General features: G+C 63.0%; 1 protein-coding gene across 1 annotated transcript; it reads left to right on the top strand.

Moving 5' to 3' along the window:
• Positions 1-512: 512 nt before the first annotated feature.
• TCEA3 (transcription elongation factor A3) lies at positions 513-7,238 on the top strand. The gene is made up of 14 exons (XM_040535040.1): positions 513-930; positions 2,456-2,518; positions 2,595-2,700; positions 2,833-3,001; positions 3,228-3,296; positions 3,441-3,509; positions 3,632-3,706; positions 4,050-4,127; positions 4,220-4,374; positions 4,925-4,981; positions 5,520-5,674; positions 6,058-6,204; positions 6,303-6,374; positions 6,684-7,238. Exons 1-14 carry the CDS (start codon positions 862-864, stop codon positions 6,690-6,692), a joined length of 1,293 nt encoding a protein of 430 aa, XP_040390974.1. The 5' UTR covers positions 513-861; the 3' UTR covers positions 6,693-7,238.
• The last annotated feature ends 6,196 nt before the right edge of the window (positions 7,239-13,434 follow it).

The raw sequence follows: 13,434 nt of genomic DNA, 5'->3' as shown, positions 1-13,434 counted from the left end.
GCTCAGCCCCTTCCCCGAGGCTGGCAGTCCCCATCCCGGGTGGTGTGTCCTGGAGTTTCCTGGTCCCTGGGGTCCCCATCCCCTGCCCATCGGGGACACGACAGGGTGGCAGCGGGTGGCCCTGTGCCGGCAGGGAGCGAGGGTGCAGCCAGCTCTCTCCCCAGCCTTGCATTCGGCCACGCAGGAGCATCCCAGCCTCCCCGCTGGGACGGATCCAGCCCGGTTCTGCTCCCAGCCGCTGGGGTCCCGGAAATGCCAGCACCACCACAGCGCCTTCAGCCCTGGCACAGCACCGGAACCACGTTCCCTGGGGGATCTTGCTGCCGCGGGACGCTGCTGGCATGGGGACGCTGCTGGCATCGCCTCCCGTCTGGGAAGAGCGCTCTGCATCGTGCAACGCTGGCGGCGTGTTGCGTCGAGCCTTTGGGCCTCGGGAAGCCCCAGCCCAGCCCCAAAGCCACGTCCCGGGGCTCTCCCACTGCCACCACCGGCCTCCAGCCCCATGGCGGTGGCTCCCCCGGCCCCGCGAGCCCCCCATGCGCTGGCACCGAAGGGCGCTGCGTCCCCCCGCCGTGCGCCTCCCCCTGCTCCTGCAATCTTTGTCCTGCTCCGCACTCCGGGCTATATTTAGCCCTCCCCCGTGCTATTTCGCCTGCCTGGCAGGAGTTTATAACTGGCCGGGACAGCCACACCTCCTTTCTGCTTTCCTCCCTTGCTTTCCTTCCTTCTCTTTTCCCCTTTTTCCCTCCCTGCTCCGCTCCAGCCCGGCCGCCGCTCCGTGCCCCTGCCCCTGCCCCATGCCCGCAGCACCGGGGGCTGCTCCCGCGGCTGCCCGAGCCCAGAACCCCGCGAGGAGCCAGCATGGGGCCCGCTGAGGAGCTGGTCCGGATCGCCAAGAAGTTGGATAAGATGGTGGCCAGGAAGAGCACGGTAAGGCAGGCTGGGGCGTGCGTGCAATATTTGCACACGTGTGCCATGTTTGCATGCGTGTGCCATATTTGCACATGAGCGATATTTGCACACGTGTAATATTTGCACACGTGCCATATTTGCATACATGTGCCATATTTGCATACGTGTGCAATATTTGCACACGTGTGCAGTATTTGTGTGTGCATGCATTTGGGCAGCTCGGGGCAGGGAGAGGGAGGAAAGCCACGAAGCTCCCAGACGTGGGAGGAAGAAAAAGGGGGCCCAGAAATGGCCCCCCAGGAGGGACTGAGAGGGTGTTGGGGTGCTGAGCTCCCGCAGGGCACCCCCAGGTGCTGCCTCTCCACCTTTGAGGAGTTGGAGCTGGCGCCCACGGGGGTTTTATGTTGGATTTGGGGCTCAAAGGCCCCAAGGGGCCTCAAGGCCGTGGGGACGTGGTGGTCTGGGGAGCTTGGGGCGGGGGGGGGACCTGTCCCAGGCTGTGGCAATGTGGGACAGAGGACAAATGTGGTGACAGGTGCTTGGCCCCCGGCCCAGCCACGAGCACCCAAACAGGGCTGGGGCTGGCAGCGGGGGCTCAGCCCCACGCAAACGAAGAAAATCCCTGGGGGGGGTGGGAAGAGCCCTCCCCCGAGCCCAGCCCTGCCTTTTGCACGAGCGCGTGCAAACATGCACAGGGAGGGGAGGGGGCTGAGCCATGGCACACCCAGGGGCTGGGGAGGGGGCTTTGGTGCCGGGGGAGCCAGGATCCGGCCCTGCCTCCCTTTGTGCCAGCTGAGGGCCCATCCTGGCCAGCCGGTTACGCGGGGGCAAGCAGAGGCGAGCCCAGCCCCTAAAGTTAATATTTGACCGTTTCTGCCGGACTTTGCCCCGGCGAGGTGCGGGCTTCCCAGGTGCTGCCGTACCCCCCAACCCGGTGGCTTTTTGGGACCCCGGATTGCAACCGCTCAGCCTCGGCAGCTTGCTCTGCTCCGCTCCCTGCTGGGAATAGCCCCAGGGCTGAAGGGACTGATCCTGCCCGGCCTCGGGCTGTCGTTGTGGCTCCCAAGCCCTCCTGATTTATGCCACTTCGGGAAGGGGGACAGAGCCGGGTCACAGCACAGGGATGTCCCCTGCACCCAGCAGGCTTGGAGCTCTGGCCACCACGAGTGGCACAACCCCTCCGTGGGTCCCTGCACCCTCGTCTCTGTTCCTGCGGCTCTAAAAATACCGGGGAGGAAAACGACCCCGCGTGGAGCCATGCCGGGGATATATTTAGCCCTACAAGCACCATGCACCCAAGGGCCAGGCTGCGAACCCGGTGATGTGTGCCCCCCCCCCCCCCCCCCAGCGCCTCGGGGATACTCAGGTGTCCCCAGCCCTTCCTGTTGGAGTGGGATTTTTTTTTACGAGCACATCCCTGCTGGTGACTGCGTGGCCTCGACCGCCTGCCCCATCCCCTCTGGGGACCCTGCGGGTGTCCCTACGGGGTGGTCCCCAGGGGACGCAGCTCCTCGAGGGCTCTCGTGGCCTCTCCCCGCTCTAGGAAGGGGCGCTGGATCTGCTCAAGTCGCTCACCGGCTACACCATGACCATCCAGCTGCTGCAGGTGAGGGGGACTGCGCTGGGGAGGGGTCCCAGGGGGCAGGGGGGTCGGTGACGGCCCCGCTAATGCCTGTCCCCAGACCACGCGCATCGGGGTGGCGGTCAACTCGGTGCGCAAGCACTGCTCGGACGAAGAGGTGGTGGCCTCGGCCAAGATCCTCATCAAGAACTGGAAGCGGCTGCTGGGTGAGAGGGGCAAAATCCTCCCCAAAACCTCCCCAAAACCTCCCCCAAATCTCCCCGGGCTGTCCCGGTGTCCCCAGCCCCGATGTCTCAGGTGTCCCCGGGCTGTGCCCGTGACCCGGCTGCTTCCCGCAGAGACCCCTGCTGCCCCAAAGAAGGAGAAGGACGCCGACGGGGAGAAGGAGAAGAAAGAGAAGGAGAAGAGGCTGGATTTTCCCAGCTGTCCCAACGAAGGGGCGAACCCACACCCGGCCAAACACCCCAAGAACCCGGCCGAGAAGCACAGGGAGAAGCACAAGGAGCGGTACGGGGCCAGCGGGGGGGAGCCACCCGAGGCACCAGCAGGGCCAGGACCAGCTCCCCCTCCTGCTCCATCCCTATGGGCTTGGTTTCTCCAGGATGGAGCCCCCCTGCCAGGCGGCACCGCTGGAGAACCAGCCTTTTCCCCTTCCCCACAAGCTTATTACCCAGACAAGCGCTGTCCCGAGGGTAAAACCAGCCCCAAACCAGCCCCCTCTCTCTTTCTGCAGGAAGCCCAGCAACCCTGGCTCCCACCCAGCCCCCCCGAAGGGCCACCCCCCCGACTCCAACCCGCAGAGGTACCCGTGGTCCTGCCCGCGCTGCTCGGGGCTCTGCGGGGCACCACGAGGCTTTGTGGGGCTGTGGGGGGGGGGATTTGCTGGGAAAGGGGGGTGCTGGGAGCTGAGAGCATCCCTCCCTTCCCTTGTGCTCCTGCCCTGAAGGGAGTCCAGCAGCGGCCGGAGCCCCTCTGCGTCCTCAAAGAAGTCATCCCTGGATGGCAAGAAAGAGAGGTGGGGGTCCTGGGCTGGGGGGGGGGAGGGGGGGAGAGGACCCCAGCTCCTCTTCGGGCTGTGGATGGGGCTCAGGACCCACCACCTGGTCCCCATCCACCGAGCCGTGGCTGCTCCCGCAGGAGGGACTCTGCTGACTCGAGGTCCTCAGCCGTCTCCTCCTCTTCCTCCCTGCAGAAGAGACCCTCGGGGGAGAGGTAAGGAGGAACAAACCCCCTCCCCCCCCCCCCGGGGCGGGGGGCTCTGCATTGCCAGGAGAAGTGCAAAGGCCCCTGGGGAAGGGCACGGATGTGGGGACACACCGCTGGCAGTGGTGCCCATGCCCACCTAGTGGTCAACGTCCCTGTCCTGGCACTGCTGAGGGGACCTGGACCTGGGGGGTGGGGGGGGAGCTGGCTCGGGGGTGGGGGGACAGCCCCATTTTGGGGATGCTCCGACCATGGGACACGCAGCCAGGGTGGGACGAGAGGGCTGCGAGCCTGATCCTGCCCCATCCCTGGTGTCCCCCCTGCTGTCCCCCCCACCCCGTGCCCCCTCCAGGAGAGCCTCTGTGGGTGCCAGCCCCTCGCCCGCCCCCGCCACCCCCCGGAGGAGCTCCAGCGACAGCAAGGAGGACAGGTAGGAGCCAGCCACCACCCCCCCGGGCTGGCACGTCCCCATGGGACCCCAGCACCTACCTGTGTGCCCCCCCCCCCCCCCAACCCCTGCAGAGCCAACAGCAGCAAGGCCAAGGCGGAGACGCCGCGGACCCCCAGCAGCCCCCCCTTCTCGCCCAGCGTCTGCCTCCTGCCCCCCTGCTACCTGACGGGGGACTCGGTCCGGGACAAGTGCATCGAGATGCTGACGGCCGCCCTCCGCATGGACGGTGAGCAACGGGGGGGGGGACACAAAAGGGGGGGGCTGGGGAGGGCCGCATCCTGCTCCTCTGGGCAAGCAGGCAGCTCTACGCCCAGCTCAGTGGCAAAACGGGGAGGGGAAACCCACCAAATCTGCACTGAGCCCCAGCCTAAGCAACCCAAAAAGTTATTTGGAGGGGCAGCAGGGACCCCCCCCCATCTCCATCCCTAAAGTACTTGGCCAAGCTGGGCTGGTTCTCCTATGGGACAGCCCCAGCGGGAGCAACCCTACAATAATAAACGGGGCTCTGAGGCCTGGGGGCACCCGGGCAGCAAATTCACCCCCGACTGGCAGATAAACCCCGGCTGTGGCTCAAAACCCAGCGTTCAGCCCCAAAAGGAGGTTGGTGGGGTCTTTGACGGGGGATTTGGATGTGGGCGTTGTAAAAGGTTTAATTGTGGGTTTAAGCTGGGGGAAAACGGCTTGTTTTTAGAGAGGGGGTGCCTTGGGCGAGCGAGCCGAGGTTTTGGCCACTTTGGCTGGCTCCTGGCCACCCCCTGCCTGGCCTTGCCCCGCAGATGACTACAAGGAGTTCGGCGTCAACTGCGAGAGGATGGCATCGGAGATAGAAGACCATATCCTTTGGGGGTTGGGGGTCCTGCTGCGGGGTCCTGGGGGGCAGGGACAGGGACAGAGGGTGGTGGGGACAAGGACAGAGGGTGGCGGGGACAGAGGGTGGCAGGGATGGGGACAGGGACACTGGGTGTCCCTGCTCGCTGCCTGCAGAGGGAGCCCCGAACCCGCACAAAAGGCTGATGCTGAGCAGCCCCAGCCAGGAGCACCCCAGGGGCAGGAGCTTTGATATGGGGGTGCTGTGCCCCCCCCCCCAGCCCCCTGCTCGGGGACCTGCCTCCCTCCGGGGGGGCAATGGAGCATTCCCTTCCCAAACCCAATCCTGGGTCTTTGTGGAGCCTGCTGGGGGTGCCCGTGTTTCCATCCAGCCCTGGTCCAGCACCATGCCCGGGCTGTGCCATGCTGGCAGGGCCAGGGCCACCTCCAAGTCCCCCCCAGCTCAGAGCTTCGGGGTCTCCCCTCCGGCCAGGACCATCCCCGGAGACGATTCCCCCCGGAGGGGGGGGCAGACGATGCTGAGGTTTCCTTGACGGGCCCCACATATCTTCCAGGAGCTGAAGAGCACGGACATGAAGTACCGCAACCGGGTGCGGAGCAGGATCAGCAACCTGAAGGACCCCAAGAACCCCAACCTGCGGAGGAACGTGCTGTGCGGGGCCATCCTGCCCGGCCTCATCGCACGCATGACCGCCGAGGTGCGCAGCGGGGCGAGGGGACCGCGGCCCCTCCTGGAGGCTGCCTCGGTGCCCGAGGGCCAGCAGGGTCCTGGTTTGGTGGTGCAGGTCCCATTACAGAGCACAAAAAAACCCTTGTCCTGCTCCCTGGACCCTGGTCCCTGCTCCTCCTGCCCCACGGGGGTCCCCAGATCAGGTCCTAGGAGCCCCCATAGGGACACAGCTCCCTGGAGGCAGGGCTGAGGATGGGGGACTTGTTCCTCTGGATGGGTTCAAGCCCAGCGAGCAGGATCAGCCCCCTGCAGGGACGGGGCGGGTGATGGACCATGGTGGTCTGCACCCGGGGCTGTGCCGGCTCGGCTGGCAGCCCCCTGGGAGGCCCTGATGTGCCCCCCCCGTGGCAGGAGATGGCCAGCGACGAGCTGAAGGAGCTGCGCAACGCCATGACCCAGGAGGCCATCCGCGAGCACCAGATGGCCAAGACGGGCGGCACCGTCACCGACCTCTTCCAGTGCGGCAAGTGCAAGAAGAAGAACTGCACCTACAACCAGGTGAGCCCCCCCTCCCGAGCACCCAGGGGACCCCAGCTCGTAGTCTGGCGGGGGACACCATCAGCATCCTCTGAGCCGGCCGCCCGCTCCCTCCCCAGGTGCAGACGCGCAGCGCCGACGAGCCCATGACGACATTCGTGCTGTGCAACGAGTGTGGGAACCGTTGGAAGGTTTGTACGAGGCGGGGAGGGGGGGCTCTGGGTCCCCCTGGCCCTCCCCTGTCCCATCCCTGGGACACGTGTCCCCTGCAGCATCCCTGCCCGTGCCCCCGCCACCCCTGAGCCCTCCGTGGTGGGCGCTGGTGTGGTGCCACCGCCCGGTGCTCCAGCACACCGGGTGCTGCAGGACCCATCCAGCACCCACACCCCATGGGGAGCAGGCTGGTCCCAAGCCAGGGGGTGTCAGAGCCCCCCAAAACTGCCCAGAGTGGGGGATGCCTGTGGGGTGCCCCCACCCCATGCTCGGTTTCTCTTTTGCAGTTCTGCTGACGGCGCCCGGCGCGGCTGGAGGGGACACGGCACGGAGGGGATATGGTGTCAGCACGTGGGAGGGTGGCAGCAGCCCCCCTGCTCCCTGTTCCACAGCACTGGGATCCCACAAGTGTCCCGGCATCGGGCAGGTTTGCTGTGGAAGATCCCGGTGAATTCCAGCCCTTTGTACTGGGAGCCCACTGGGAGTGCAGACACGTCCAGCGAGAAGACTGGTCCGAACTGGGCTGCAGAGGGAAGGGCTGGGGGCAGCCCGGGCTCGCATGCCTGGGGGGCAGGAGGGACGCTGCCCCATGGATGTGGGGCTGGGAAAGGGCCAGGTTTCACCCCCAAACCCCCCCTTTCCCTCCCCTAACTGCAGGTGGCAGGGCGTGGGGGGAGATGGGGTCGGTCACGGCGGTGCCCGGGTGCCGGTGGGATGTCACCGCATCCCCTCGCTTTGTGCCACACGGGGTGTCCGGCCGGCGTCCCCAGGGAAGAGGAAGGGACAGGGGCAGAGGAGTGGGAAGAAAACCTCCAGCTACAGCAATAAAGGCGTGAACTGTCTTTGCAGCAAGGGCTGCTTTCTGGAGGGGGCTCGGTGCCTGTGCTTCAGTTTCCCCCAAAGGCAGCTCCCCCGGGGCCGGAGCGGTGCGGAGGAGGCGATGCAGGATTTGGCTCCGTGTTGGGTTTGTGCTGCCAGGACTGGGGGTCCCCATGGGTGATTGGGGTGGGGAACGCTTCCCCAGAGGTGTTTTAGTGCATTGGTGGCAGGGGCAGAGGGGCTGGAGCTGCCGATGGGTGCTCAGGTGTGGACGGAGCCGTTTGTGCCCCCGGCTGCCTGCAAGGCTCCCTGCACCCAGCGCCCTCAGCACCACACCATCTGACCACCAAAAACAATGGAAAAACAACTGGTAATTTTTACATCTCAGCCTGAGGCGTGAATTTTCCCCCAGGCAGAGCTTGAGGCAGCTTGCACCCAGATTTGGGTGCTAACACCCCCGTTTCTGGGGTCCTGGTAGCCCCGGGAAGGGTCAGCCAGCTCCAGCCCCCTGGGAAAACACCTTGGGCTTTGGCACTCATTAGCATGCTGAAATCATTAATAAGCCTCTGAGGCAATTAGTTACACTTGCAAAGTGTGGCTGCAATTAAGGCACACGGAGGATTGTGGTGGGCAAATAAAACATCAGCGGGACGGTGCGGCGACCGGCGCAGGGAGTACCGGGGCCACTTCGGGTGGAAACGGATTTGGATTTGGGGGGCAAACGGATTTGGATTTGGGGAAACGGGGGATTTGGCCCCATTTTTTTGCAGTCCAGGATTTACGCTCCCCTAAGATGGCCGCAAAGACAAGGCTCGTGCTGAGCTGGGGGATGTCGTGGTGCCGTTCGCTCCTGGCTGGATCCTTCGGGCCAGATCCGTCCCCGTGCCTCCCGGCACTTTACCTCTGGGCATTGCTTCAGCTCCAGAGGTGGCTGAGCAATACCAGAGGAAGCCTGGCCCCAAATTAATTTCCAAGACGCTAACGGAGCCCTGGCACTCACCGGCGTCCGTCTGTCCCGCAGAGATGTGACCATGTGTCTCAGCAGCGCCTGGAGGGGGGGGACACAGGAAAAGGATTTATTGAGAGGGCTCTGCCCAAAATTCCCATGCGGAGGCACGAAGTGGGCTGTAAATAACCCTTGGGGCAGCTGCTCAGCCCCAAGGGAGCCGGGTGCTTTGTGAACAGGAGCAGGGCCAGCTGAGAGCACGGGGACCTGGGGTGTGCAGGGGGGAGCTGGGGACAGGGCTGGGGGGTCACTGGGGCTCTAGGGGGTATTGGGGGGGGTCTCTGGGGCAAGGAACGGTGGGGGTCCCTCTGGTTGCCTGCAGGGGTTGCAATGCGCTCTGGGTGGCTCCTGGGGACAGTCTCCAGGGCCGAGCCTCCGACCTGAGCCAGGGGATGCTGTAAGCACCTGGGTATGCTGGAAAAACCTGGTGCCCAAAGTGCTGCTCCGCAGACCGATGGCATTTGGGATCTGGCTGAGCCCAGGCAGGGTTCCTGTCACCCACCAAGCCCCCCTGGGGCCATGAGGTGACATCCCCAGGGCTTTCCCCTCTGCCCCCCACATCCCCCAGCCTGCTCAGGACAGGCAGCTCTGGGGGGACGGGCGCTTCTGTTGCATTTTTATCAGGGCTTGAGGGGTGCAACCACTGCTTCAGGCACCAAATGCTTGTGCTTCCCCTGCCCTGCCCAGCTCACATTTTGGGGCACATCCTGGGGGAGCCAAAAACGCATCGAGTCCCCCCGAGGGCTGTACCGCCACGAAGGGCATCGAGATCCCCAGAGGCAAGCGCAGCTCCAGAGAAGCACCACTGCAGCACATCCCGGCGGCAATGCTGCCCTTCTCCCCCGCATTTTTTCCAGCCTTGACAAAAAGAAAAGAGGGGAAAAAAAAAATCAGTGCTGGCGGTTTCCATGACAACCCCATCCCCGGTCCTCGCGCCCGGTGGGTGCCCAGCCGCAGGGCTGGAGCTGAGAGGTGGGGAAATCTCGGCCAGGGCTTGCAGAGCACCCGGCTTCTTGGAAATGGGATGGAGAGGCTGGGGATGGGTCGTGTCTGGGTGCCCCTGCTCCTCTGGGAACGTCCCCGCCACCCCCTTGTCCCCTTTTTGGCTTTTCTCCCCTCCCCAGATGTTTTTCTGGAGAGGTTGTGCTGCAGCTTTGGGGTGGGGGCTCGGGGTGGCCATAAAACACACTGGGTGAGTTACGGCACCGCTCGGGTTTCAGAGTGGGGTGAGGACCTGGGGGCTGGCACCCAGCGGGGGGACAGCTCACGTGCCTTGGCATGGCTGGAATCCCCCCTGATATTTACCCACAGCTCCATCAGCACTTGCATTTTCTCTCTCCTTGAAGGTCCGGAGGCTCTGCCTGGTGCTCCTGCCACAGCCCCACGGGCACTGCCCTGCCTTGTCCCCAGGACGGGGCAGAGCCACCGCTCCCCCTGCCCTCCTTGCCCTCGTGGTGGGGTGGGAGGAGAATGGCCCCAGAGCCCTACCTGTGCCTCAAAGTATCCCCCCCCAGAGGCTGCTTTGCTCCAGCCGGGGGGGGGAACAGGTTAAAGGGGTGTCCTGACGTGTCCACATGCTGTAGCCCACAGCAGAGGGAAAAGCTCTGCACCAGGAGCCTTGCACCAACAGCTGGGGGGTGCACAAGAAGAGCAGACCCCAAAGTGCTGTCACCACCTCCTGAACCCCCTTTGTGGGGATGTCCCTCGTCCTTCCAGGGGACTCTTCCCCTGGCTGTAGCCAGCAGGGATCACAGGTTTTATTTCCACATTGCCCGTGGCATCGCCTCCTGTTTTGTCCAAATTCCCCAGCTCTCCAGCAGGGCTGGGCTTTTCCCCACGGGTACCCGCGGACGTGCCCCGTCCCCGTGCCGAGCTGCTTCCTTGGCAAGCCGAGGGATCGATCCGTAATTACCCACCCGGCGCAGGTGCTGGCTGCCTCGCCAGCTCTCCGAAGCCACATGCAATATTTCTCTGCACGGCCTCGCTGCTTGGCTGCTGTCAGGAGAAGGGATTTGTCTCTCCAGGGAAAACCATGCCGCTCCTGCCTCCGCGTGCCCAAGGGGATGCTCGGCGGTGCGGGGACTGTGTGTGCGGGGTGGAGACAGCCCAGCACACAGCTGCTCAGATGAGGAGTGGGTTTTTTTGCTTTAATTGCACCCAAAGCTCTATTTTCTCCAGCACAAGGTGCCTGCTGCCTGCGCTCTGGATTTGGGGAGTGGGGATTTGGCCTCGGCGGGGCTGGACCCATGGGTCTGGGGTGTCAAAGGTGCAGCAGGTCCCTAAATACCTGCCAGAGGGACATGGTGCAATCACACAGGACTTCCCAGGCACTGAAAAAATGCACAAATATGCATAAAGCAGGAAAAAAAAATCACTGAGCCTCCCTGTGCCTGCTCCAGCACTGGGCTGTGATGCAAGATGAGCAATTTCCCTTCTCCTTCATTGTCCTGCACTGATTTTAGTGAATCAGCTGCTCCACGGCAGCTCCAAGAACAACACCGTGATCACCCAAAGCAGCCCTGCTGGAGAGGCTCCACACCCCCGACCCCATTTTCTCCCCATTGCATGGCCCCCACAGCCCCAGCCAGGCGAGGGCAAAAGCAAAGCTCAGCCCTAAAAATCCCCAAAGGTCTCCACTTCCATCACCCAACCTTCGTGCTCAGCCCAGGGCTGGGTGCCCCAGCCCAAACCCATGGAGCAAAGCTGCTGACAGGGGCTGGAGGGCATTTCTTCTTCTTCTTTTATTTTTATTGAAAAATATAGGAAAAAAACAACCAGTTTGTCACCTGCAACCTTTACAATCTACCAGAGGGAAATGGTTCGTTGAGCTGCAGGGATGCAGTGCCCTAAAATCACCCCCTGCCTCTCCGCAGGCCTTTTGGTGATTAAATGCATCAACCGAGACTAAACCAGACCCAAACCTTTGCTTCTAGGATGAAACAAGCTGCATGGAAAATTACAGGATACGACTTTTCCTGAAGACAACTCGGTGCCCTGTTATTTCCTAGCCAAGGTTTGCTGAGTCTGCAGAGCGCTTTGATCTCAGTCTTCCTAAAATCACAGCTCTTGGCAGGGATTTCTTTTCTTCCTCCTTCAGCGGAAGAGGCAGAGGAGGAGGAACCGAGCAGTGAGCCCCCGGAACAACCCAAAAAACACCCTGGAAATGAGCTGCTCTGCATCCCTCTGCAGCCATGCGCTCTTCCCTCCTGGGACCGGGGGGACGGAGGCGGCGGTGATGGAAACCACTCTTGCTTCGAGTCCGTGGTCGTGCACGGTGGCTGTTTGTCCTGCAGGACCAGGACCAGCTTCTGCTCCCCTCCAAGTCCCAGCAGCAATGAGAGAAACACCCCAAGAAATCCCAAAATTAAGCAGATGCCCCTCGTCCTCCCCAGACAGCTCAATCCCCATCCCTGCACTCCCTGCACCAGTAAAACGACCTAAATAACAAAGGCAAAAACAAGCCCGTGGTGGCTTCTTCGCCTGACACTTGTTTTCCTCCCTGCCAGGAGCTCTCAGGCACTTGGCAATTACGAGTGGCAGATTAATCTTTAGTGATCTAATGAAGTGCCACGCAGCTCCCAGGAAGAGCAGGGGCTGGATGTGCGCTGAACTAGCGCCGTTTGCCCGGGGCCAGGCGCTGGCTCGCGGGGCAGGAGCGGGGCAGGGGGGATGGAGCAGGGGCTGGGAGCGTACCCCAAGGTTCCCATGCCCTGGTCCGCTGCGTCCCACCTGTCTGATAGCTCAGGGTTTGTGCTGCAGAAGAGAAATTATATTCGCACGTTTTCCAGCCTGGTTTGCCCATCTCCAGCATCCCCAAAGCATCCTTGCACCATCCCAGCACCTCCTGGCCACGCACAGGACCTGGCCAACCATCTCCTCCAGCACAAAGTACCCCAGGTTGTCCCCACAACTCCGTGCCCCTTTCCTCCAAGGTCCGAATGAGCCCAAAAGCCACAAGCAGCTGGCACACGAGGCCACATTCTTCCAGCAAGCTGCCTTGACTCGAGAAGTGGAAATATAAATAGCTCGTCCTGCAAGGCGGTGATTGCCCAGGAGCTGCGCCACCGCCGCCAGCCGCACGCGGCAAAGCCATTACCCACAGCAGCCAATTTACTCCTGAGTCTGGCAGGGTCAGCGACCATCAGGGAAGCTAATGCTAATTAATTGCACTCTGCAAAGCAGCCTGGCCATGCAGGGCATGTAATTAGTGAGTTAACTGCAGCCACTGCTGCTCAGGGATTGCGGCTGAAGGGGCGGCCGGGCTCCTGTTTGCTGCGGTAGGAAGGGACACGATCCAGCTCTGCTCGTGGCACTTGATGTGTCCATGAGCATCCCTCCGGTCCCTGCTTCAGCTGCTGGGGCAAGCAGCCAGCTCCACCAGGGGCTGTCCCCTGAGTCCTCTGCCCATTCGCTTGGCATTTTCTGGGGGCAGGAGAGCTGCCCTGAACATAAAAACTCCCGGTGAAGGGAGCTGCTGAGCCCCAAGGTCCCTGGAGGAATCGTGTGCTGATGCCCTCACATCGCTGCTGCTGCAGTGAGTCATCCCGGCCCTCCGAGGATGCGCTCGGATACAGAGGGAAGGAGAGGAACGAGGCGAGAGAAAAATTGCTCTGCTCATAAGGTATCTTGGCTACGGCAGGGGGAAAACGTCCCTTTGCCACCCGCCCACAGCTCCAGCCTCAAGGCCACAGCGCTGCCGTGCCATGAATTCGGGGGGGCTGCGCTTGCTTCTTGGCGAGCAGCGAGGGAATCGCTTAGCGGAGCCCTGGGAGCAGGGGAACATTTCGAGCCGTTAACGGAGCACAATTATCAGTGGATTTATTCCCCTGGAAATGGGGCTGTGCATGCAGGGGGACGGGGCTGGCGGGTGCTGCCTCCTGGGAAGACGCTTGGATTCCCTTAATGCTGCCTGCTGTCATGGGGTCCCCAAAAATCGCTCCCTGGAGGCAGGTGGTCTCCAGGGGGCAAAACCAGTTGGAAAGGGGGGGGGTGGTCCTGGTGCCTCTCGTGAAGATGAGTTTGGTTAGGATCATATCTAGGTTGGACACAGCCTTCAGGATCACCACACCCAGCCCTCAGCCTGACCTGCTGCTGATGCCCCATCACAAAACCACCTCCCTCAGTGCCACATCCACACATCCCCTGAACGCCTCCAGGGATGGAGACTCCACGTCCCGGTGCTTGACCACCCTCTCTGTGAAGAAATCCTTCCC

Source organism: Cygnus olor, chromosome 23 (assembly GCF_009769625.2).
Source record: "Cygnus olor isolate bCygOlo1 chromosome 23, bCygOlo1.pri.v2, whole genome shotgun sequence".
Lineage (NCBI taxonomy): Eukaryota > Metazoa > Chordata > Aves > Anseriformes > Anatidae > Cygnus > Cygnus olor.
The sequence above is the reverse complement of the archived record's forward strand: the minus strand, read 5'-3'. Positions and strand labels throughout refer to the sequence as shown.

What these genes read in the sequence shown, in the direction of transcription:
- TCEA3 (XM_040535040.1), top strand. Translation starts at nt 862, where the DNA reads ATGGGGCCCGCTGAGGAGCTGGTCCGGATCGCCAAGAAGTTGGATAAG. An exon ending in CTGGATGGCAAGAAAGAGAG is followed by an intron (nt 3,510 to 3,631) that starts GTGGGGGTCCTG and finishes CTGCTCCCGCAG; the next exon opens with GAGGGACTCTGCTGACTCGA. An exon ending in GGCATCGGAGATAGAAGACC is followed by an intron (nt 4,982 to 5,519) that starts ATATCCTTTGGG and finishes GACGGGCCCCAC; the next exon opens with ATATCTTCCAGGAGCTGAAG.